Source organism: Scardinius erythrophthalmus (assembly GCF_964197995.2).
Source record: "Scardinius erythrophthalmus genome assembly, chromosome: 13".
In the NCBI taxonomy this organism is placed as follows: Eukaryota; Metazoa; Chordata; class Actinopteri; order Cypriniformes; family Leuciscidae; genus Scardinius; species Scardinius erythrophthalmus.
This window is the reverse complement of record NC_138233.1, coordinates 14,766,290-14,793,868: the sequence shown is the minus strand read 5'-3', so window position 1 is coordinate 14,793,868 and position 27,579 is coordinate 14,766,290. Positions and strand designations below refer to the sequence as shown.

Genomic DNA, 27,579 nt, shown 5'->3' with positions numbered 1-27,579 from the left:
GTGCAATCTTTTGCTGAGCTTAACTCTGTTTTTCTCCTCTATGTAAACTTGAAACCCTCTTAGACATTTCAAGATGTGACTGTGTTGCCTACTAAATAATGACGGCCAAGTATGTAGGCCTATAGCTAATTAACAGTAACTATATAGACTGTAAAATGTGTTGCCTGACTGAAGAAAGAAGAAAAGTGGAAAAAAACCTGAGAGACCAATAATGCTCACGGCAGCTCACATTAGCGTAATCTCATTTAAAGATGAATTTCAGTACATCTGTTTTGACTAACCACAGTAGTTAAAGTTGTTCCATCCCATCTGAAAGAGAAACCCTCCCTCTTGAACAGGCTCCCAAATTACCAATGGAATGAAAAGTTTGGCTCTTTGGATTTCAGTAAGAGGGACTTCTGGGTGGAAAAAGGTTTCCAGAGGAGATCATCTTTGCTCCAGCTACAGTTATGGAGAATAACCCTTACTTCAGCAGTCAACAAGTCCTTTGCAAAGATGTGAGTATTTCATGTGCATTTACATGCTGTATAAATTTAGATTTTTTTTCTAAAATCTCAAAGAAAAAAATCAAACGCAATGTTCTATAGGAAAACAATATTCGGCGGAATAATGATTCTCTCTTTTATGTTATACACTAAACTAAATGTATATATATAAATTTGTCGAAACACTTCAAATGTTTAGCAAAGATCATTTGTGAGTGGGAGATCTCAAATTAATTTTTAATTTGTGTTAAATTGCGCTTTTTAAAGGTTGTGATGTGAATTTCAGGTTAATAATTTCTGTTTAGTTGAACTGAGTGTTTAGTTTTCTGACTTGTTTTCTTCCTTTTCTCCAGTTGAGTGGCTCGCTGTATGGCTAGACGTTTACTATTGTGCAAATTATTCCACATGACTTATAATTAAGCAATCAAGATAATTTTCTCAACATTGTATATGCAATCATATGTCTGCTTTGCTGAAAATCAAGTGGGTGGATTTCTTATAGAAAATAATGTAACAACACAATTATTAATATACACTTTCGAACTAGCATAGAGCCAGTGATGATAAATATAGATTTGTGCAATTGTACAACAGTGTGCAATTTCTTTTAAGAAAGACCTCTATCGCCATCAATGATGTGAAATAACAGACAGATTAGAGGGGGATTCTGCTCGGTTTATCCTTTCAGATGAAAATTGTTTTAGTGCAACCGTGTCTGTTTTCCTTCCTTCTCTCTTGTTCTCTCTCTCCCTCCACATGTCCTCTCTCATCTCTCGGCCTCTTTTCTCGATCCCTCCCTCCCGCTTTGCCTTTCTCTTTCTCCTCTTCGCCCTTCCTCACTCTCTCTCTCTCTCATCAGCAGGGGGCCCTCGGCTCCCTTCTTCACCGTAGACTCGCACTCAATCCCGCTACAGCAGAATTGCCTCGCTGATTCTTAACCTTAAACCGGTTTAATACTGTTTTGCTGGCAGCCGTCTGTATATTTTCAGAGCCATTTATATTCCGAGCAGATGGAACGTTGTCCTCCAGTCAAGTTTCCACTGCTTATGCAACCTCTGGATTTCAGCACTATCTCTATTCATATTTTTGCTTCATGCAAGGGAAAATTTTTCTTCAGAGGAATTTTAGGCTTCTCTAATTGTTTGTCCTCATGTTTCCCGTCATGTGTAGTGAGAGGGCTTTAGCCTTGATTAATTTAACAGGGTTCTCATGACAAATTCCATGTGAAACTGTCTAATTCAGCGCATTTGTAATTGTGCATACTTTTCAAGAAAATCTGTTTTGAAAGCCAGTGTGTATTTATATATGGTCTGATTCCTATGTCTCAATCTGTGAGATAAAGTACAATCATAGTAGTCACCACCATGGGCGGGCTTCTGGGACTTCAGCCCCGAATGATTTTTATCATCTTGTCACAAATTTTGTCACAAATAAAATTATTCAGAGCTGCAGGCTGCTCTATAAATCAAATGTGGTCTTGCAAGCCACATTTTGACTGTTTTGCATAAACTCTGCCGCATTTTGTTATTTATTCTGTCACAAAGCGAAAGAAATGATGACGCCGCTTTTTTAAGTAATCAGAAAAAACTGCGTTGACCGTGGTCCAGCCAGATATCTTGTCAAAGTAGAGAATATTTTAGAGACATAACTCTGAAAACAAAGCAGAACATACACTGATAATACAGCAACTATATTTGTATATTAGAACTCATGAAAAAAAGCGGAACTCATCTGAAAGCGGAACACATGCCGACTCAACACAAAAATGCTAATGAAGATCGAGTAACACTTTATTTTGATGATCCCTGTTGAACTTTCTGTTGACTATAAGTAACTTTGCAACTACATGTCAACTAACTCTCATTATTAGAAGACTGTCTGCTTAATATCTGCTAACTCTTTATTATGATGCTCCTCCAGCAGACATTATACTGACTATAATTAACTTTGCAAGTACGTCAACTTATTCTAACCCTAACCCTACCAGTCTACTAATACTCTACTGACACTCTAATAAGAGTTAGTAGACATGTAGGTCCATGTGTTAAAGGGACCATCAAAATAAAATTAAAAAAAGAAAGTGAAACCGAAGATTGGATTGTAAAAAGATGAAAGGGAAGAAAACAATTGCATTTTAAAGTTGTGAAACATTTAAACAGTTTTATTATAATAAAGTGCGTTATTCAATATTTCAAAAAATGAAACCATGCACATTGACAGAGGTCTGGGCTATAGACCTACGCTCTGAATATCCACTGAGCCTAGAACCGCACATGGTCACCACTGCTATTTCTGTTCTTTAAGCTTCTGTTTCGACTAGAGACATTTGCTAATTGAAGCTTGTTCCTCCATATTTCATAATTCTGATTGGCCATGTCCTGAGAGATAGTGGAGCACACTACTGTGAATAGTAAGCTTTTAGACTCTCCCTCCTGGAACTCAGCCGGAACAAAAGCCTTTCTTTATTAATTTGTGGCCATAAGCTCCGGGAATTTAATCGAACAGACGAACTTTTAATTTGGGACAATTTTAATAAATGTGACCTTTTGTTCTACATCCCGGAAGAATTCAAATTGCCCTTGTGATTATTTCTTTCTCAGTTGAGCACTGTGGTGCAATACACTGAACGTGTGAAACCTTTACATGGAATCACATCATATAAATATACAGATGTACAATAATGTGAATGTTTTTATAGGTTGAGCTGGGGAAAGAGAGGGAAAGAAAGGCCAGGTATCACTCTTACCAGTGTGCAGCCATCATTCTGAGTGTTGTATTCCTGATACTGGCCCTCTGTATCTTCAGTCTGAGATATATATGGAGCCCAAACCCTGGGAAGGTAAGAGAAATCCAAATCTATTGTGCAGACCAAGAGATATTACTGAGAATGGTGCATGGCTGTGGACTAATTAGGAAATGATTAGAATAACAATCGTGGAATGGAAATGAAAGACACAGAAACATCTGCACACACTGTTTAGTATTCTTGGAACTGACTGAATCCAATCTTGATTTCCTTGGCATAAACAATAGCATCACAGAGTTGGAGAAAATGCCAGAATGAATAGAAAAATACATATTACGTTTTACATAATAAGATTGCAACAATAATCGGAACTGCAAAACATAGATATTAAACGTTATCATTTTCCAATTCTTGCTGATTCTCAGAAATGGTCAGCATGTAAGTAATTGGCAATACCGATACCAAGTGTCAACAGATACGCAAACCTTATGCTTCGGTATACTACGTAATGCATAAATTCTCCCAGAGGATGTTACTCGTTTAACAGCCAATTCTTTTAGCACATTTACTAAAGCTCCAGTCTAATTTCTGCATCAGATATTTCACGCTCCAGCTTGAGGAGTCATCAGTTTGAGCAGCAGAACCAGTGAAGATTCTCACAGGGCATGTAATGGGCTTAATGACACTGGAAGTCTGGGCTGTAGAGTTCAAGAGCGAGTGCTCACACTCTCAAACTGCTGCGGTCGGCTAACTAAAGGCCCGTGTAGTCACTGATATCCAGCAACGAGCAATATAATGGTGCTTTAAAACACAATGATAGGCCTAACTGTTCGGGGGTCTCTTCTCAAAAGCAGTCAGGGGTAAATGTGTGTGCGTGTGTACACACAGTATGCCTCAGGTGCTGACATCAACAATGAAACCTGAATGTGCAACTATTGCAGCTCTGGGCATCACAATTCTGCAGCTTAGATATGAATTTTTCAAACCAACACTGCATATTTAATAAGCCACGCCTCGCCTTATTTAGACTTGATGAAATATGAAATGTTTCTCGCTTTTCTTTAATTTGCTAGATAAGACATCATCAATTATTCCCATGCTCTTAAAAGGAACAGCTCCTGACAAACTAATTAGAAGTCAATACATCAATAGAGCAGGAGATTGTCTTTGCCCATCCCTCCATGTGGCAGCAGGGAGAGGCAAAGCGGTCTCCTGTGTCTAGCTCTGCATAAACTGTTGTAGAAAGGTAATTTGCTCTCCATATTGTATTTCAATATGACATGGTAACCACTTGGGAACTTCTTTTAATTACTTACAAACATATGTTGTTACAGAAGCCCCGGGAAGATAAAGAGTTAGCCATCATTCTCTACGCTACTATGTGTTTAAGAGGGGCTGCATGTTGTCCAATGGCGCCATCATGTTTTTTATGTCCTAATTATTGTTCTCTTGGTTCCTGTGGGATTAGATGCCTGTCATATCACCTAATAGAACTGAATTTAAAGCAATTGCCTTTAAACCGACACACATAGTAGCACTGCTGCACTTTTTTAAAAACATCTGCTGCAGTAAACTGATGTCATCAATTTTTCTGACCTTTCTGAAAGCCTGTTGTCTCTTAAGGAACCGTGGTTGACAGACACGCGTGCAGCAGCCAAGCCGAATACTTTCAGGCTCCCTTATCAGGCCTGAACCACAGGCGTCTGTCATATTGATCGTGGTGTCGGAGAACACCTCGAATAGATCACACGAACAGCGGCGGAGAGGGGCTGTGAAATTGCCTTCGCCGCACACGTCTGTCAGGCTCACGAGACGCCCCCCATTATTCAAGCTGAAATTACTTCGCTCACCTTGTTGCTATGTTGTGTTTGCAAGCCAGCCTCGCAAAATGTGCCCCCAACCGCCTCTTAAGGACTTCTGTGTCCTGATGTGTATCTTAATGAACACAGTTGCACCTGCTCTCCAGTAATAGTGGCAGGTGCCGGGCAAAGAACGCCCCCCCCCCCCCGAGCAGCTTTGTTTACTAGACATGTACAGCAACCTGGGTTTTTTTTTTTCTTCTTTTTGGACTGTTGTGTTGGTTGCAGAACCTGATTTCACCAGGTGTGACATTTTCCTGGATGAACATCTCTGTTGATCCTGGAACAACATTCCAATCAACCAATCAGATTTGAGAGACAAGTTTAAGTCAAATTTAGGCTTACAACCTGGGTTAGGCACTTCTATATCACCTGCATCTGTTATTCACCTATCATTTCCCTCTGATTTAAGGGATAACTTATATGTAGGGTTATGTTTGGGGGTAGGAAAAAGGGTTAGGACAAAATTTTCGCCAGGAATGTTGTTCAAGGATCAACAAAATATGTTGACCCAGGAACACGTCTAATTCAGCAAAATCAGGATGTGCGTGTTGGTCCCCTCACAAGAAAAGATGGATAGACTCCAGAAAGGCATGATGGTGGCACTGTCGGCTTTCTGAAAGCGGTCCTAAAATAGCCCAAATCTTTATGCCCATTGCCCACCTTCTCTCTCTACATGGAAAATCCCCAGGTGTTCGGATCTTGAGGGAGAATAATTTCAGCAATGAAGCGGACTGGCCAATCCGTGCAGCTGCCTTTGGAAGCACCTTCATACGGGTGGTGCTTTCGGGTATGCAATTTTCTTTTATTTTACTCATCAGACTCATTTATTCACTTATGAGCTTGTATTTTTACTGGGCTTACGCAATAGTCTCTGACCTCCACCTGGCTGAAGCAAACTGTTCCCTTGTAAAGGAGAGACAGGGACACATGACAGGTCCGCTCGACACAGTCAGGGGCTCTCAGGTGGACTCTGAATGCTTGTAGAAGTGTTTTATATGTTTTCAGGTGCTCCCCAGGATTCATATTAATTATTATGAACAGAAAAGTGAGAGCCTGTGCAAAGGTAATAAGTCTGCAGCTATTTTTATGTTTTTTTGACATGTTATATCAGGAACAATGACCTCATAGACAAAGACAAGCAAGAACAGACAAAATTCTAATTTATAAAGCAAAAAAAAAAAATCATATTAGAATAACTGTTAATTTACAAACAAAAAGGACTGTCAACAGCTTGACTTTAAACAACAAATGTGGTTGTGTGCCAGTTAGTCGAATTGAGGTAGAAAACAGGATGGAGAATTGTAATTTGAATTTGAATGTTAGTATTGTCATTTTAACTAAAATAGCAATGTTTGTGAAAACAAACTTTGAATGTTGGCTTGACAACTCCTTAAGTCTGAAGCTTCATACGCCTTTCAGAGAGCGAGAGAGAGACTTTATTTCCCAGAATGCAATTCCTTGACTTTCTCTGAAATACAATTCAGTAAATTACTCTTCCTGTTATTTAATTCAAATTTAGCTTTAAATTTCAAGTGGACTAACAATTTAAATAATTAAATGGGTTTATATTCATTTACGAAATGTTATCACATGCATATAATTCACTGTACATTTTCTTGTTCTTTATTTTGATTCACACCAATTTCACATGCTCCCAACAGAGAAATTGTCATGATGTCATGGTCATTCGTTGCTCTGGCAACAGCTGAACTGCCAGCAGCTCCACAGCAAAGTCATATTAAAATTTAGATAGACAAACAGAGATTCTGGAAGTACACATTTACAATGACGTTATTGGTCTTTGCAAGCAAAACACATAAAATATTCTCCACTTCATTATAGACGAGTGCTACCCATTTCCCTTACCCTCCATTGCCTCTTCCTCTTTCCCATCGAGACCCTGTTCCCCTGAAAATCAGAGAACAGAACATGGATCAGTTCTCTTTCTCTTCCACAATTTAGATTCTGATAGAGCTTTCACATCGTGTTTCGATTCTACACGGGGTGCCAAGAACTGGTCCTGCCACACAGCTCTCTAACAAGAGAAAGAAATTTCATCAGATTAACTTTCCTGAAACCACTCTTAACACCACCCAGATCCAAGGAATGTGCCTCATTATTTCAAATGGATTAAGGGTTAAATCTGTCAGCCAGATATGGAGTTAAATTCACAGTCATTGAGATGTGGCCAGCAGTTGAGGCGAAATTCCCATTCTGATGTTAGATCGGTTTCTGAATTATATCAATGTAACCAGCTTAAAAATGGACTCAGTCCCCGATCAAAGTGATGACATTGTTTTGTTTTGTTGCTTAAACATGGCAGTTATCAAAGGTAGTTTCCCAGACTACCTCAGCAGATGTGCTTTTGTTAGTCATTCAGTGTTAACAGCCCTTTGGGGGGATCCTGCTCGATTCAGTGATAAAATATTAAACACAAAGATGATTGGCATCTCCTAGTGGGAGCTGAATGATTTCCAATGAGAGAGGCCATGCTTGCAAAGTATTGACCTTCATACTGGTCAAGGGCTGATGTGTTGTTAGAGTCATGCCTTCAAATCGTCAACATCGAAATTATAGCATAAGAAAATGTTCATGATGCTGGCAAATAATGGATTTTTCATGACCTGTTGAAAGCATGAAGCATTTACATGACACCCAAAAAAAACAAAACTGACATTAACAAGAGGCATCAAATAGAAGTGTGTAAATAAAACATCACGTTGCAAGCTTTTCACTTGACATAGCAACAATCTCACCAACAGACACCTTGAAATTGATCAGTGCATAATTTATCTCTTCAACATGTTGTATATGAGGCAAACTGCCACAGTTTTTAAATGAAACAGAAAACAAGAAGCGACTGTCTATCACATAACAATGAACTACTTTCATTTTAGTTTAATGTTTAAAGAAATGGGAATATGTTCAGCTTGTTTCGAAGACACAACCCCACCAGCGATGTTTACCCATAGGCGGAATTTGCGGGCGGGACACCACTTTTTGCCAGGGTTGATATTGTCCCTACCACTTTTTGAAACATCTTACTGCACGGATATACCTAATACACATGAAACATCTCCATTTGACTAGCATAGCATTCCTTTAGTTCATTTGTTTATTAAGAGTCGATCTGGCCCTGAAATGTGTTGTGTTTTAAACCATGCTGAGCGTTCGTTGCTGCTGTTATCAGTGGCGGAAAACAACAGTGTTCTCTTGGCACTCGTGCACTCCGCACAGAAAAGCGCTTAAATCTTATAGCTCAACTCCGTTGCAAAGACTATCTATTCGTTCTTGTAAAATCACAAGACAAAATGAGAACAAACGTGTCGATGCTCTTGTCACAATCAATGATGAACATCTTTGGTCTTAATGGAAAAAACTATACGAGGGTGTATTAGAACCCAGAACCTCTCTGACACGCTCAACAAAATTCTATCACCAGACCATTAAGGTATACAAGTATTTTATGAGAATCTATGTGTTTATTCACTGATGTGAAGAATCTTGGGACTAACAAAACAATAGTAGATGTAGGAATGAAACTATCACATTAAATATAGTCTCTGCCTCAGACGTCACACTCACGGACTGCTGGCTGAACATCTGATGCATGTGGTACACTTAACTGGAAACACTTTAGGATTTTCAAAGTCGTCATCTGATTGGTTGAATTCTACATGATGTCTGGGAGACGTGTATTCTACATGATTTCTGGGAGAGGTGTGTATTGTGTTCTTTAATGGTCCGCCTGGAAACAAAGATGCCGTGATGCCAAACACCCTCATGGAAGAAGAACGCTGTCATGTTTACAACTGTGACAATGAGCGCTTATATTATAAGTATCAACTACCGCATTGTTCAGAATAAGAAATCTTAGAAATACATCTGAAAAAAAAACGGGTTTGTCTTATATTCAGGGTCTAGACTTTTACATGTCGATAATACACCCGCAACAATAGGTGGTGCCAAATACATGTAAAACGAGTGTGCCAAGAAATAGTGTGTCAAAGTGTAATGTTAGAAGAGCGCAAGTGCAAAAAGACAATCTTAAAAACGCAAAGTCAAAGAAAAGCTTACCGTATAAGAGCCGCGTGACTCATGTTTGTGTGGGACCAAACTTCTAATTTTAAAATGTAAGACGGTACCCAGATTTCAATAAGTAGTAAGTACAGTAAGATTTCACTTCTACTGTTAATAAAAAATATTGGTAGGCTATATGGTTACACTCAATTCAAGCTTTTTACTATGAGATGGATAGCCTTATTGTTATATAATTCAGATGGTAATAAGGTAAATGCTGGATTTGTGTGTAAAATTCACAGTATAGACTTTTTAAAATGCATCCAAGATTTTTACACACCAGTCTGTTATTGTAAGGGGCATCAAAGTTAAATTTTTACACCCCTAAACATGACTCGGAACAAAACGAACTGTGATTGGTTGCTTTACATGTCAGTCAGACAGCCTCTGGGCGGTTCTTGGCCAGCTACATAAAAGCTGGATTAGCACATTACTGGTTCAATTAAATATGTCAATCTTTTATCTAACTCCTCACCACTGAGCTTCCAGTGAAGGGAAAATTTGATTTGCAGAACAGCAAAGATGAGGTACATTGAATAGCACCAATGACCTTGCAGATATTTTCAACAAGCTTCTGGAATTTGAAATGATTTTGATCAGTAATGTCAAGCTCATTCATCTACTAATGACACAGCCAAAGTTTGTAAGAGGAGTAAACATGAGGTGTTGATTCGCTCATGCACTACACCTAGATCTATAATTTTGCTCTCTGCTTATAGAGGCATTGACGGTAGACAGCGAAATCAAGTCAATTTAGCTCCTGAAAGAAAGTCATTTAAAAAACCCTCAAACAGTGTCGCTATTTGCAGTAAACACAGATGTATTCCGCAAGCCAAGGTTAATACTGAATACGGCTCCCCAGAAAGCCTGGCTGAGAGTATTAGCTTATTTTCAATAAGCTTTGAACATGCTTTGAAACTCCTCATCATTTAATAACTGGGCATGTCATTTAGATTTTAATGAGGCAAAATGATGAAACATTAAAAGATATCTGATTGCATTGGGAATGTGAAAAATAGCTGCATGCATGTATAATACATTAGCTACATGTGCTATATGTGATAAAGTGACATTCAGAGAGCTCTCTGCTTCCTTATCCACTTGAAATCCTCAGTAAGTGGAGGACTTTGTGAACCAACTTGCTCTGCATTATACCGGAAAAAAATAGCTGCTAAACTGAGGTGCGAGCAAATAGCGAGAAAATAAATGCAAGAAACACTCCATGATTAATGCCCGGGGAGGGCTGTGACGCGTTACACTAAACCAGTTTTTCAACTATGCATTCAGTATATGAGAAATCATTGCTTTTACTGAAAGATAAAACACACAAATGAAAGGGGAGAACATTTATGGATGCATCATACTTTTCCAGTTGTGTATTCGATCATGAAGATCAAGTGCTACTTAGACCATGTTTTACTAAACAGATGCATCAATAAAGAAATGCCTTTAATTTTGATAACATTGACTTTAGAAACTACTGAACACTTTTGGCAAAAATATCAGATTTGTGCAAATAACATAAACATATATATTATTTTATTATTAATTAATTTACTTTACATGTATTATATTTACATATATTTATTTAAAATGTATTTATTAGTTTTAATGATTTTATTATTTTACCCTTTTGTGCGATTAATCGTATACTTATTGTGAAATTAAGCATACACCATTTATCTTGTTTAACACGTTCATTTTGTCATAATTTGCTATTTCTAGCAAAGTAAACCAGATTGAATGGTGACTCACAAAACTGCAAGCGTTTTTCAAGGTAAATTTAGGTGTCTTTCCAAAAAAGAACACTTGGAGACTCCAATGTGAGTGTTTGTGTGTGTGCATATATATACAAAGTTCTGTCATTAAACTCTAGATGGTGCAGGTTGGTCCTTAACTTACTTTGTTAGCGATCACATCGTTATGTAGCTGATTGGTCACTGTAGCATCAGCAGCCAACATTCAAATACTTGCCATTGTTTGTTATTAACAGTCAGCAGCGCGCTTTCAGAAACTCTCCACCTTCCCCAGCTCCACCTGTATAGATCTGCTATGTGGGTTATTTCATGTACGTTATACTGTACGTGCAGCAGCAGCGTAGCAGATCTATTCCGCCAAGACCAAATACCTTAAAGGGATAGTTCACTTTGAAATTAAATTTTGGTATGTTTTAGCTTACCTCAAGGGCATCCAAGATGTAGGTGTTTTTTTTTTCCGCAGTAGTTTCAATTTTGATATTTTTAGGTCAAACCGTTCTTGTCTGACAGTCATATCATGCAGGTCTATGGTCACCCCCTCAAAGAGCATGCACAGAGTCCAAATTAAAACAATTCCCCGTCGTCCAAATTAAACAATTCCCCATCGTAAGTACACATTGATGGCCTAAGACACGAACCAGCAGTTTGTGTGAGAAAACGAGCAGTATTTATATCGTTTTTACCTCTTATACACAGCCACGTCCAAGTGATCTGAGGGCGCGGGCGCTTCCTGCTGTGTGACGTGTGCACAGACTGGTGCATATATGCACTAGATGTGTTACAAGAGGTAAAAACTATATAAATACTGTTCGTTTTCTCACACAAACCACTCGTTTTGTGTCTTAGGCCATCAATGTGTACTTACGATGGGGAATTGTTTAATTTGGACGATGGGGAATTGTTTTAATTTGGACTCTGGGGGAGGGGGTGACCATAGACCTGCATTATACGACTGACAGACAAGAACGGTTTGACCTAAAAATATCAAAATTGAAACTACTGCGGAAAAAAAGACACCTACATCTTGGATGCCCTTGAGGTAAGCTAAAACATACCAAAATTTAATTTCAAAGTGAACTATCCCTTTAACATACACAGAAATGTGTATAAATATACACACACATATAAACAAAAACTTTTATGTTAGATATACAGTAAGTTACATTTATAGGTATTTGTTTTGTGTTAGAATTGATTTAACAGCACACCAAAAAACATTACAGAATTTTTTATTATTATTATTATTATTATATTTTATTATTTGTACAGTGCAACAGCAAAGAACGTGTTTATATTTTAGACAAGTCAAGTTGCGATAACAAACAGGACCATGCTTGTGTATCGAAGTAACGAACTTACTGTATTACTGTTACTGTATGAGTCCTTTACATCACTGCATTTGTCTTTACCTTGATTGCAACCCTCATCCATCAAAACTTCACTAAAGTTTGCGTAGGCCTATAATCTGGTCATACAGCGGTGGGTTGAACTTAGTTCAGTCTGTATTTGACACAGCATGATGTGTGGGGTCGTGCTCTTCAGAAACAATGACAGAGCTCGTGTTTTAAAGCGAAACACACTCTGGAATGAATAATTCAATGAAAACGCAACGCAAGTCTCTGTTCTCTCTGCCATCTCTGATATAATCAGCCTAATTTCCTTTACATTATCGCTGTTTGAATGAATTCGCTTAGCCTACTGTATAATTGGACTGAACACTTTCCCGGGGTGTAGCGGCTCAAAATGATCTGATCGCAAACAGAGATGTGAAATCGGGTTTGAATAGAAATTTTAGCATACCTGGGTTACAGGTGCTTGCGCCATTGTAGATGCTATCCACTTCTAAGATCATCAAACTGTGTGATGTAAATTAAGTTAATGACGCAATATATAATACTGATAAAAATATCAATTGATCACAAGTAATTTTCTAAACCACGTATTTTTCATAGCAATTAAGGTTATCTAACCTTGGCAATGCGATATACATGTTTTTCACTGATCTTAGTAAAAGTAGGCTACAGTTAAACTATGGTTATGCAAGAAATAAGGAAAACCATTGAAGTTCCAATAGTTACATTAGGAGTTTATAACTTTTACCACTAACTTGACATTCTATCGCAGATTTTAGATTTGTATTCTGTCCACTACTAAACTGATCCTTCAGATCACAACTTTTGGTGAATTTACATTTGAAGATTTAGTGGGAAATCTTGGCAAGCATTTGTTTCCATCCTTTTTATGTAGATCTGTCTTGAGCTAAGCTTTAGAGACCAAAATAAACTGCTGCCCCTCCGATCACCCAAGGCAAAAGCACAGAGACCAGAATGTTTTTACTATGCGAGAGATACATGATGACTCCCATCACTGGGGCTTTGCAGCAGCAGTAATGCTTGAAAAACACTTAGAGAGCAGAGCGATTCTAAAGCTCTCTGGTCTCAACACTTGCCTCAGGTCTCCCTGCTTGCCATATTGCAAGATGGAGTATCAGATAAGTAAAATTCTGGTTTTAAGACAAGAGCTCCTATGAGATCTGCTTTGAATTAAGTGTGACTTACAAAAAAAAATGATTTTAGGAGGGAAAAGATTATTATTTAACCCTAAAAATTCCAGGTTCTTCTGTTAGATTTTCAGTCAAGCTGTTGTGCTGGTTACACATAGCAAAGTCATTTTGCATTCACTATGTAGGCCTACCTTTTCATACAAATTAGTGAACTAAAATAGTGTACTAAAAACTCTAGTTTCTTGACATTAGTCAATGGTTTTAATTGAAAACAGCTCCTTAATAGTTATCCTCCTATGAAAGCAAACGGGTAGCAATTTGAAAATTGTATATGCAAATTGGCAAGGCAATATGTAAAATGGCGATGTATTTCTGTATTTAAATGTACTTTTTCCATACCAAATATGCAACGTTTGGAGCAAAATGCTAATTCAAATTCAATAATATACCTTACATTTGCTATTTCCAACACTTGTTTTAACATTTATTTTAAACATATTAACGTTTTATATGTTGCAAAATGAAAATGAAAATGTATTACAGAAATGATTAGATATGTTTAACATGTTCAAGCAAAAATTGTAGCAAAATGATCATTTAAATGGTATTTTTCTTAATTGCATTTACACTCACATTTAAGACATTAAAGGTACAATATGTAAGAATTTTGCATTAAAATATCCCATACCGGTTTTCTTTCTCTGCGTCCAATTTTCTCTCCAGTCTCTCTCTCGTTCCAGCGCGCAGCTTATAAGCGGTCTCTTCATGCCGATCACTGCAATAAGACACAGGTGTTCGTCATTTGCACTTGACCTACTTGCGGGCCCGTCTCTTCTCTCTCCCATTACAGACCGCGCTGCACCACGCCCCCCTCGCCACAAAAAGCATGTCATTATAAAAATAAAACTTAACCTCATCCATGAACATGATTTTTCGATTCCCGTCTGACTGATTTACATCCACGGTGGAGTTTAAAACGACAGTTCCCATCATTCCACGCTCCTCCACATCGTCATCAAGCTACGCGTTGTTGTTGTTTGGAATGTAGCGCCCTCTAGCGGCAAAAAATTCTTGCATATTGTACCGTTTAAACGATTGCATTTTCATTATATTTATATGTCCCGCAATGTAGCAAAATTCAATGTGGAATTTGAAAATGCAATCTGAGCTGATCATGTCCCTGCCCCGCCCTGTCAATCATTACATCAAGGCAGGGCCAGGTGTTGGAAACATGGCGGAAACATGGCAAAGATGGGTTTATTGAGTGATGAGTTATTTTTTCTATTAATAATAATAGAAATTATTATTATTATTTATTAGGCCTATTATTAGTCTTTGGCTATTAACAGCGATACATTTACTGACAGATGAAGTGAAGCAAAAACAGAGAAATGTCAAAGTTCCTGAGGATTATTCACGTCCGTCCATGATAGAACCAGTATGTTATTAGAAACATAGAAATGGTTAAAAGAACTTCTCGCAGAGAACGCACCTGGTGCTCGTGCACCTTATTATTTTGCTAAGATTTTTGCTTCACATGTTAAACATATCTGATCATTTCTGTAAAACATTTTCATTTTGCAACTTACAAAACATTAAAATATATGTTTAAATTATGTTAAAACTAGTGTAGGAAATAGCTAATGTAAATTATATTATTGAATTTCAATTAGTATTTTGCTCCAAACATTGCACATTTGGTATGGAAAATGTCAATTTAAAGGTTGTATCAGTGATTTCAGGCTCAAAAATAATTATCATATTCATCTAATCTTTCTTAACGATCCGCTAGCTGCCCGCCCCATAAGCATGCCGTCAAAAAAACACGTCTCTCTAGGCAGCCTAGGCTCCGAGATCTGCACACAAAAACAATCTGGTTTTGAGTGGTACACCAACCACTCAAAACCAAAATAAATAGTGTTCCAACCAATCACCGACAGGGGTGGGTGTTGTGAGGTTTTGCGCTCGTGCACGGCTGCCTATGACGGCTGCACGCGAAAACCTCACAACACCCACCCCTGTCTGTGATTGGTTGGAACACTATTTATTTTGGTTTTGAGTGGTAGTGAAAGCAACTGTTTTTGTGTGCAGATCTCAGAGCCTAGGCTGCCTAGAGAGACGCGTTTTTTTGACGGCATGCTTATGGGGCGGGCAGCTAGCGGATCGTTAGGAAAGATTAGATGAATGTGATAATTTATTTTCGGGCCTGAAATCACTGATACAACCTTTAAATACAGAAATGCATTTTATATAACATGCATATAACATTTCAAATTGAAAATTGCTACCCATAAGCTTCCATACTCCTCAGCCAAGCTACATTTCTTTTCTCATTAGCGGCTAATGCTGTTAATCAAATTATCCTGTGCATCTGAAAGCTTGAAAACACTCTCACTGCTCTCACATGCAGTCTGAATGCCACTTAGCCACAGGAGTATTGAAAGTCTTCAGTCAGTTTAGTCATTTTTAGTGAGGCTGAGAAACAATTAGGGTCATCATGTCCTCTCCCACTGTAAGATAGGTTACTTCCCGCAGCTACATGGACCCAGTGCTTCAATGGACATTTAGCTCCAGATTTGCCAATGCAAAATCTGTTATATATTCACAACAATGTACCAGAGTGTGCCAGCATTTTGAGCAGTGTTTGATGAATATTTCATGCGGTACCCTGTACCCTATTATGACGGAAGATTGGCCTGCATTCTAACACTGCGCGGCCATTCAGAGGAACAATCAATTATAGGAATCATCATGTGTTTTTCACTCGTACAGCAGTCGCTCAAAACTCGCAAAGAAAAGATAGAAAGAGGAGGAGGAAAAAAAGTTTGAGACTTCCCAGTATTCTAGGCAAAGGTCTTTTGTAACCTCTTGGAGGTTTTATTTATAAACTCCACATCAGTTGTTTCCACCCTTCAGCACAGAGATATCAATCACGGCTGTGAGCAGAAGCTTGGGAGTGTTGCATCACCCAATGTCCTGACAATGTTCTTTTGTCCTGTTGAAAGGGCTTTAGATTATTTCCTAGGGGACAAATGTTGGAAGCTTCATAGCAAAAAAAAAAAAAAAAAATCCAAAGAATAACAATGTACCAAAACACATTAAAATATGCATGTTGATCTCTTTTAACCTATGTCTAAATATAACAAAAATGCACATTTCACGACTTACTTTTTAAGCCAGAGTTAACCCAACCAGAGGGGTATTAAACGGCACTTGCTTGTTGATTTTTAACGGATCATAAAAGCAAACAATGATTCAAAGTGCAACGTCCCAGTCCCTGAGCCTGCCTTACAATTGCGTGCTGACTAGGGAGAAAACGCAATTGCTCCCAATGCTCCACGGCCTCCCTCCCTGAATATAGCTCTATTACCCGCACAGTAGCTCAGATCAAAGTGATTTATCGCCAGTGAGAGCTCAAGTTGTTTAAAATGGCTAGTGCGATTAGTCATGTATGTGCTGGCTCTGAAGAAAGGGATCGGGGTGCCCCAGCAAATTAAAAGCAGCTGCAGATGCGAGTCTACCACGGCAAGGTGGTCATACGTGGCAAACGATCGAGACTCGCAGGGGATCCGGGCGGAGAAAATGGGTCATTGCACTCCCTTCGTGGTGAGGCCCTCGTCTGGGAAGGAATTCTCAGTGAACCTCTGGAGTATAAATATAGAGGAATGAGCTTGCAGCTCTCAAACAATTGAGCTGCTGAAATTCCTTCTCTATAATTGCTTGCAATTATGCATTTAAAATTCCACTGAGAGTTCAGTTCTAGCTATAAAGAGGCATTTTAAGTCAATTGAACAATTTACAGAGCCTAAGATGTGAAGTATACCGTGTGAGTTATTACATTTGTATTGTCTGCATCAGACGGTACACAGCGTTAAGAAATATGTTCTGCATTACTGCATCACTCTGCGTCCACTAATGTGATTTGTACTGCGATGAGTGCCAGCCCACTCTCCATTGTTTATTATTTGTGGTGCACATTAAACGTAGCTAGTTATAGACAAGCAGTGATTCATATCCCTTCTGTTCTGCATCCAAAATGTCCGCAAGGGAGCTCACTTCTATTTTTAATAGTTCGCTGTGGCTTCGGGTGAAGCAAAAGTTGATTTTAACTTTGCTGTTGACAGAGTTATAATAAGAACTGAACGAGGCACAAAAGAGCCTTAAAAACAAGATGCTCTTGGCCTCTGTTCCTTATGTAAATGGCTGTAATTAAACATACCATAATAACAGCCTCGTGTATTTTCACGGCATGTTTTTTAAAGTCTCATCTGAGGTAGCCATTATTTTCAGATGTGCTTTTGATGCTGGGCCTTTCATTTGAACAAACAAGACCTTTGCGGGTTAGCATTGCTGCTAGGCTACAAAGATATTGAGACCTACCAATTTAGCCAGATGTAGACCGACCTTTGGTAGTATTTCTTAAGATGATAAACTATAACCTGACAAAGAAAGCGAATGGTGCTCCTTGAGGAATAAATGTCACCTATTAGCTAGTGACCATCATTTTATTCCATTTTCAAAATAGGCGGCTGTCGAGAAAGCAACTGCTTGTCTTCATTGGACATCTCCAGATGCTGTGCTAAATGCATCTGGCAGCCCTGAAAGCATTCCCTTCGCATTTATCTTAACTGTAATAGTCATACAGCCTGACAAGCCTTGTCATCGTTGTCTGCTTCTATAATTCCTTTGTCTCTGAACAGCAAAAAAAAAAAAAAAATCATATTTGCCTTTGTCCCCAAACCAAACACAAACAGAGTGAGAGGTCTGCGGCTAATACCTGAAATCTGAGGCTTTTGATGGGAGAAATAAATGGAACAGGAAAGACATTTGCATTTCATAGAGATGAACCTGTGATGGAAATGAACCCGCTGTTATCTGCACCATTCAGGGCAGATAAAATGGAGTCAGACCAGATCAGGGCGGTAATGAAGAGCCCATCAATGGGCGAATTGTTATCTTTAGCGCACGTTGAAATGAGAATATCATTTAATTCCTAGAATAATAACTACACAGTAGCTCACACAGTGGCTTTTGACATGCATTGAGCACATGTGAATGCCATCTGCACCGCTGTCTCCAACTGATCTGGAGAAGTTATTTCCTGAGGGGATCTTCATTTTTCAGCAATATACCCTGGAGTTTCTTTATTCTTTCTTTCTTTCTTTAGGGTGTCTCATTTTTTAGAGAATCCAGCTTTCATTATAGCTCATAGACTAGTGTCTCTTCATCTTTTCTATGAGATGAAAGCCAAGCTGTCGATCGAATGAAGGGTGTCTTTAATTTTCCTTAAGGCAAAAGAAACCGAAGGAAATAGGTTGTAAAAGTGGCAGTGTTGCTGTGGGGGTTGTTGTGACAGTTGCAGCTGTATTCGTTTTGAATATGTAAGAAAAATGTACTTCTTTTTCTCCCCCCTCCTAAAAAAAAGTGGGAAAAAAGAGATCAGAAAGATAGGGGGAAAAACTCCTCTTATAGCAACATTTCAGAGGGGAGCTCAACACTTTAGGGAGGAATTTGCTCTGCTCATGTGACTACCCATGTGAATAGTAGTTGTTAAATCATCATTTGCGGGAGTGCAGGGAGCATGTGGAGAGCGGGGTTGCTGGAGAGAAGCAGAGGAGAAGAGACGAACGCACACCCTGCAGGTGATTCACGTATTTCAACCAACCAGAACAATATCTACAGCTGTACTCATACTTTCTGCGTCAAAGTACTACATTTCAGTGCTGACTGAAAGCCAGTTAGTGTTTATTTTGTTGGGTGGCATCTGTCAGCCCTCGAGTCTGATGGATTTTTTCTCTCACTTTGTACATCTAGAACAACACCAAACCCATAATGCACAGAAATAAAATAGCAATTCTGAAAGGAATATGGATATTCCTGAGGCACACCATGAAAAACAACTCAATTACCCGAATTTATTCAGCCACAGACAGGCTGGCAACATGGCGGTGCTACTGACCCTGGTACGTCTCAGCAGGGTAAGGACACAAGTGAAGTCATCGTCTCACTTCTGAATGACAGCCATCATGTTGTGCTCTGACGGGCGGTCATATCTCTAGGCCCTTAAGGACAACAAGGGGACACGCTGTCATGAGCATACTAGCCTCTTTCCTCCACTCACCTGTGACAGTGTCTGGACGACCTTTAACGCACGCCCTCAGGGGACCAGTAGGGCACGATGATGCAAACCACTCAGACTTCATTGGCTTCCTAGTCTGTTATTAATTCTCCTCGGGGTGGGTCTCTCCTGAAAGTCTCTGTATGCTGCATGACAAGAGCCACTTTAGAGATCAGACATGCAGCAGATGAAAATAAGTAAACGAGAACTCTGAAAACTTCTCCACGTGTTATCTATCATGAGTACTTGAAGCATATTGAAGCCAGGTGGCATCACTGGAAAGTCGATTTCTGGGTAACCCACGTGAATTCTCAATGCGTAGAGCGTCAGAAGTCTGAAAAGCTCCTGTGGTGGACACATGACATACCTGCAAAAATGTAAACAAAAGACTGTGTTTCTCAAATGCCTCTTTTATAAAGTAATGAGTTTAGCAGGAATTGAGAGCTCAAGGCCTAGGCACTAGGGACGATTTTAACAATATATCATGAGCAGCCCCTGAACCTGCCAGTACATTCTTATGATCTCCTAGGGATACAATATTACATTTTCTCTGTCCTGTAATAAAGCTTTTTTCTTTTCTTTTTTTCTTTTCTTTTTCCTGTTTTGAGACCAACTAAACGAATCAATATTGTGGGCAAAAACATGGAACATAGGAAATAGTGACATGAAGCAAAATACCAGTTGAAATTTATTTTAAAACTAGGACTGTCAATCAATTTGAAAATAATAATAATTAAATTAATTACATGACATTCCAATTAATGAGCCACAAGACTCATAAAGTCATTTTTAAGTCATCACTTAAAATTAATCCAGCATGGAAACACATATCTTAATTTAATTTGTCCCCTCAACAGCTGTTATTTTTAATAAAGACCAGTTCGTGAAACTTCTGGAATTAAAAATAAATCACAGTTAATATTTTTTTACTACTGATTGTAATAATATCAGAGTATTACTACATGTGGAGGGCCTTACAGAAACAAGGTTGAGAATCACTGGAAAATATCAATATTTACTAAGAAAAGCCTATTAAAAGCAATAGTTTTAATATGTTCTGTGAAAACTATGGCATGATAATGGTTAAATTGTATAATATTTAAATATGCCAGGCATTTGCATGATCACCGTAGGCTTACTGAGTGTTGAAATTTGAAAAAGCAAACACTGTATCATGCGAATCAATGCTATGCTCAAAGTATCTTCAAAATGGAGTGCTTGAACCCCATACTTTCGGCTTGAACTCCATACTCAGCTGTAGTGCTGAGAGCAAATTTACTTTTATTATCATTATTTCTTAATAATATCTAGCCCCTTTTGTCATCTATTCGGGTAACTTGGATTCAACAAAGCACAAAGTAGGCAAAAAATGTGTTAGGTTAAATATGCTCAAGGGGAAGGTCTTGTGAGGTTTGTCATAAAACAGGAGAGCAATAACAACAAAAAAGGGAAGGGGGGGGGGGGGGGTAAAAAGCTCTGTGATTTTTAATCAGTAAGAACGCCTGCAGAAGCTTCAAGCTGGATTGACATCGACAAGGACCTTCACAGGACAACCAGTTCATTAACTCTTGATCATCTTCTTAAAGGAATAGTTCCCCCAAAAATTAAAACTGTCATTATTTACTCACCCTCATGTCATTCCAAACCTAAATGACTTTCTTTCTTCTGTGGAACACAAAAGGAGAATTTCTGAAGTATATATCGACTGCTCATTTCCATATAATGAAAATGAATGGCAACTGGGGTTGTCCTTTAAAATACCTTTAAACAGTGGACCATATGACTATAGTGCACTATATTCCAAGTCTTCTAAAGTTATTTAACAACTTTGTGAGATAAACAGGCAGATTGAAAGTAATTTCAATCAATATATCATCAACAGAACAAAATTAGCCCCTCAAACTGCAAGAATAAAGCATCCAGTATTGGAATACTCTATATTTTGTTGTCTTTGTAGTCCAATCAGTTATTTTATAACCACACTCACATGCTTATGTCTACATAACTTCCTCTTTGTATATGGATGAATGCAAATTCAGATTTGTGCAGAAGTTACTTTCAAGCTAATTTCAATACACTCTCCACAACAGAGCTAAGTCGATATTAAATGATGTGTTTACTGCTCTATGCTACACTGCATAAAGCACTTTAATAATCAGAAAACGCGTTGATTTGTGACATTTATCTTAATGTATATTTGTGCGAGTGCATCTTTTGCTTTACGTCTAAGCATAACATATTACTCAGAAATGCTACTGAGACAGATGAGGGTGAGCTCAGCAGAGTAATTTCTCATCATAACACAACACACACATAAATATTAATAGCAGGGTTTTTGGCTGGTGGGCATGAATCATTTTTGTAGACAGAGAGGAGCCACCCATGCATGCCCAAAAACAGCATTTAAGAAAGCGCTGAGATAAACAGCAGCGCTGCAAGGCCCGGCAACAGGGGAAAGCCATCCGAGACCTCAGACAATTCAGACATTTGTTGAGTCTACTTGAAGCATACATATGGCAACTAAACGCAACTACCAGATCGCATCCATTAATAGAGGATGCAGTCATGCTGCCAGTCAAGCCAGAGCAAACGTCTGCATTGACTGGCTATGATTCTTGGACAAATTAATATTAAAGGTGCTCTAAGCGATGTCACGCGTTTTTTAGGCCAAAACACTTTTTGTCCCACCCAGCAAACATCTCCTCACTATCCGCTAGCTGCCTGTCCCCTGAACACACTGTAAAAAAACACGGTCTCTGTAGACAGCCCAGGCTCCAAAAACGGTAAGAAAACAACATGATCTTGTGGGCACTTAAAAAGTATGAATGGCACTGCATTATATTTAACAAAATACCATATACTATATTGTTTATCTTAAACAAAACATTTTATAAAGGTTTAAATGGTAGGTTTGTTAAAAATGACACAGAGATAAAAAGAAATAAAAAAATATTTATGTAAATAATTTACTAAAGTTTTAATCATAGACACTTTCTGGTTTTCAAACCTTTTATTTATTTATTTATTTAGAAAAGGGACAGTGTACATTAATCAACATTCATGAATGTAAATGTACCCAAATTAGCCCGAACGCTAGTTTTCATCGGTAGTCCCTTTGCCAGATGTTATTAGGCCTAAAACTAGAGAAGAGGGTAAAAAAAAAAGATATTATGAGTTACATAATACTCATTATAATAAAATTATTATTAGTAATAACAGAGGAAGCAGCATTAATGTTCACATTGTTGATTATGAAGAAGCCATTTGCAATTATGCTTAAATTAGTTAAACGATGAGCATTCTCTAATTGATTGTGGTACAGAATTCCACTGATGTGATGCTCTGAATGATGGAATTATACAATCTGTTCTAAATACACCTCTAGTTACTCTGTTTTCAATATATTTAAATTTAATCAAATCAGCCAGAGGAGGAGGAGCTAAACCATAATCTTATGAAAACAACCATTTTTAAAGTTAATGAGATTTTCCCAGCTAAACAAGTTATACTTATTCAAAATGTGACAATGATGAAAACTAAATAGTTTATCTAAAATTTTAAGTGCTTGTTTGTATAATAATTCCAATGGTTTTAGAACTATCAAATGTGTATTAGACCAGCTCATCAAACAATATGCGACATGAGAAAGAATCACAGAGTGAAAATATACCTTTGCAGCCTCTTTGATAAAGAATTTCTAATAAATCTTAAATTAACCAAGTTAAATTGAACCTTTTTGCAAACCTTTTTTATGTGGGTTTTGAAACCAAGACAGGAGTCCAGATGTGCCCCTAGGTATTTACATTCTGAAACAACCTGTAATCTCTCTCCCAAAATAAAAAATATCCTTCTTTATATCAGCACTATGTCCTTTAGAAAAGAACATACAGACTGTTTTTGACACATTTAATTTCAGATAACTTCTGCATTTTGTAAAAATGTATCGTCAGCATACATTAGGATATTACATTGTTGACACACCATGGGTAAATAATTAATATACATATACATATACATATTAAAGGGAATTGGGCCCAGTATGGACCCTTGTGGAACACCAGTTGATAGACATAATACATTAGATTTAAAATGATAATTTTTTACTAATTGAGAACTGTAAAAAAAAAAGGTAAGATTTAATTAATTTTACTAAATCTATTGAAAATTTTAAATTGAGTAGTATGTACAAAAGATTATTATGGTTTACGGTATGAAAAACTTTCTGTAAATCAATAAATACAGCCCAGCCCCAACCACTCCACCTTTATTCATTAATGCCTTTACCTTTTCTATAAAGTAACATGTTGCAGTTTCTGTTGAATGATTTACCCTAAAACCAAATTGCATCAATTGTAATTGTAAATTATTAAGATTATCAATAATTTGTTTGGCCACCAGTTTTTCAAAAACCTTTGATATTAGGTAGGACTCTGATGGGCCTATAACGAGGGTCGCCTCCGTTAAATATGGGAGCCACAACCACTGGTTTCCAAGAATTAGGGAATATCCCTTGATCTAATGAAATATTAATAAAATGTGTTAGAGGATTAACTATTGAAGAACTATCTCTAACTTAGTTACTAGTCTTAATACCAAGACTGTCTCACTAGCATTAATTGTTTGTAAATAAGGTTGTTGTGCTGTGAAACTTTGAGCTATTTTATCCACTGACTCAATAAAATAGTGATTAAAGGAGCACTCCGGTCAATTTTAACATTGAGCTCATTTTTTTTGTAAATTTGAGTGCTGTCAGTACAGAGAACAATGACAAAAATCGGTGTTGCCTACACCGTGTTATCCTCTTTTTAAAATTTGCACCCTTTTGACTTCAATGGGGCAAGTTTTAAACCTGCTTTTAGCCTCTTAACATCCTTGATGTGTCATTACAAGTGCACAGCCATGTGAGTGATTCCTTCAGAGTGATCCCGGGTGAATCTGACTGCAGTAGATGTGAAAGATATTAATAAAAATGATGTTATTTCAGCCAGCGCACATACCTGTATTTACATCCTGTTTTCGGTCGAAGTCCATAGTAATCGATTGTCGAGTTGACGCGCGTGATCATAGGTAACTAAACCTATGCGTGTGAACTCGACAATCGATTACTATGGGCTTCGACCGAAAACAGGATGTAAATACAGGTATGTGCGCTGGCTGAAATAACATAATTTTTATTAATATCTTTCACATCTACTGCAGTCAGATTCACCCGTGATCACTCTGAAGGAATCACTCACATGGCTGTGCACTTGTAATGACACATCAAGGATGTTAAGAGGCTAAAAGCAGGTTTAAAACTTGCCCCATTGAAGTCAACAGGGTGCAAATTTTAAAAAGAGGATAACATGGTGTAGGCAACACCGATTTTTGTCGTTGTTCTCTGTATTGATAGCACTCCAAATTTACCAAAAAATGAGCTCAATGTTAAAATTGACCGGAGTTCTCCTTTAAGGGCCTGTGCCACATCAATTGGGCTCTGTAAAACTGACTTGTTTTAATATTGTTTTGACCAATCAGTTTTTTTAATCTGTCTCCATATTGTTTTTGAGTTACCATGAACATTTTCAATAATTGTGATAAAAAAAAAATCTGCCTTTGCTTTCCTTAATACTCTTACTACCTTATTTCTTAATATTACAAATTCATTTCTATCATGGACCATTTTTGTGAAACACATCCATAGTTAATGTGATGAACTACACATGTCTTTTCTGCTAGTACACCTATGTGAACTTGACAAGAATTGACTTCATACATCCACTAAAAGGTACTGACACCAGTAGACTAAAAGTAATTAATAAAAAAAAAAAAGTGAATTTAGCTCTGTACAGAGCACCTAAAGGGACATGGTGATGGAAAAAATATGAGATATGAGAAGTTATGCGATCACCCAAGAAAAAAAGAAAAACATTTGCTCAAAAGCAATGACATTTATTTTTTCATCCATCACCATCCCTTTAGGGGCTCTGTAGCTCTGAGAAAATCTCTAGCATAATTTGTTTGTAGATGTTACTTGATATTTTATCTCATGCAATAAAATTTATTTACTACAGTTTTGAATGGGACATGGTATTGTTGATAATTGGACATTTTAGTGGCACTGGGTTTTTAATTCTGTATGTTGGGTTGTATGTGTCTAAACAGGTATATGATCATCAGTATAAAGCTGTGCTGGATGGAATGGAGACTGAGAGCATGATGGAAATCCATCCAGCGCAACGCGTCGAGATCTTCAGAATGGGAAATGGCACAGACGAGGTCCTGGAGGTGCACGACTTCAAAAATGTAAGGGTTTATGACATACAAGTGAAATATTTTCATTGTGATGTGATAGATTCAGCTCACATTCCTGCAATCTGAGACTCAGCCTAGGAACTGCTGTCAAAATACAGACAGAGCGTTTTTCTTTTTCTCTCAGACTGATGATATTGAATCTCCGAAAAGCACTGTGCTAAGCAAAAGCAAACTGGCAGCGATGACATCTTGCATCAGCATTCAGACACACTTGTTGTTGGCCCCATCTTCTTTCTAAATTACAATGGTCAGTGGAGCAAAGCCACAAAGCAGATTAGTTTCATTCAAGGCATTGCCATGGGAAAGCAGAAAACAAGTGAATAGGTAAAATCATTCAAATCACTTGTTGATATAAATGAAAGGGGAGTTTGAGCTCCGAGCCCTCTTCGGCACTTCTTGCAACTTCTGGCTCAGGGCAGACTTTTGAATTGATTTTTGTGAAGGAGGGATGTTGCAAGTCATTACACACACTAAAACTACAAACCATCTCCATAGAGCCTGAAGGCTACAGCACATGAATGGAAATGCAGTGGTGATGCCAACAGAAACACAAGCAAAATCCTTTCTCTATTGTTTTAGTCAAGTTCTCAGAGTGTCCTCCAGAAACTTACAAGTAATAATGAGAATTCCACAACAGCAGCTTATAGGGAAAGCCAAGGAGACATATCACATAGACTGCCATAAAGTGTCCTTCAGCTTGAGAAAAGGGAGTAATCCAGCAATATATTTTACAGCAATGCAAGGTACCAGTGAATTACTTTTTTTTTTTTATTGTCCAGGAATCACTGCATATACACCATTGTTCAAAGCCTTGGGGTTTTTATTCTTTTTTTTTTTATCATCTTTTATTTATAAATATTAAGTATTTAATATTCAGAAAGGATGCATTAAATTGATCAAAAGTGACACTAAAGAATTTTTATTTAGTCATAAAACATTTCTATTTCAAATAAATTGCTGTTCTAATATGCTGTTCTTTTAAAGATTATATTTTCTAAAGGTATTACTGTATTTTGCTCAAATAAATGAAGCCTTACTAACCATTTTTTTCAAAAACATTTAAAAAATCTTACAGACAGTACATTTTTAACTGTATACTATACGTGATTCTATATCTCAACAATTGCACAACTTTGTCTCTTGTAACTTTGATAAAGTCAGTGTGACTTAAGTTTATTATTTTAAACTTTAAATTCAATCGGTTTCATTTTTTTTTTCTGAGGTGGAAATGACCTTCAACACATACAGTGCTATGCATAAGTTTAGACACCCATGCTAAAGTTGACTAAAAAGAGGAATAAAAAATCATCTTTTGGAAATTTAACTTAATGCCTAATTAAAAAAAATTAGGAAAAATCCAACCTTTAAGGACACCAATTTTCTTTGAGAATGAATAATGTATCGTAAATAAATAAATGTTCTAGAGATTGGCATGGTTTTATTTCAGTTAGCCTTTAGCTGGTTTGATTTGCATTGAGAGATGATCTTATGGAAAGTACTCCATGCCAATCTCTAGGTATGGTGAAGGCTATGTGATGATGTGGGGCTATTTTAATTCCAAAGGCCAAGGGAACTTTATCAGGATGCATAGTATCCTGGATCCATGAAGTAACTGGCCTTTAAAAATAAAAATCTGCCTGCCTCTATGGGAATTTAACATAGGGGTGTCCAGACTTATGCACCCTGTATTTTAAGGAAGAACATTTATTTATTTACGATACATTATTCATTCAC

The 27,579-nt window shown here is 37.6% G+C and overlaps 1 protein-coding gene across 1 annotated transcript in view; it reads left to right on the top strand.

Annotated features, from left to right (window-relative positions):
* The first annotated feature begins 377 nt into the window (after nt 1-377).
* The window catches only part of tnmd (tenomodulin), a 42,511-nt gene continuing 15,309 nt past the window's right edge, over nt 378-27,579 (top strand). The window contains exons 1-3 of the mRNA XM_081381929.1: nt 378-497; nt 3,184-3,324; nt 25,696-25,836. Of these exons, the coding sequence (XP_081238055.1) occupies nt 450-497; nt 3,184-3,324; nt 25,696-25,836 (330 nt within the window). The 5' untranslated portion in view covers nt 378-449. The remainder of the gene's footprint in view (nt 498-3,183; nt 3,325-25,695; nt 25,837-27,579) is intronic.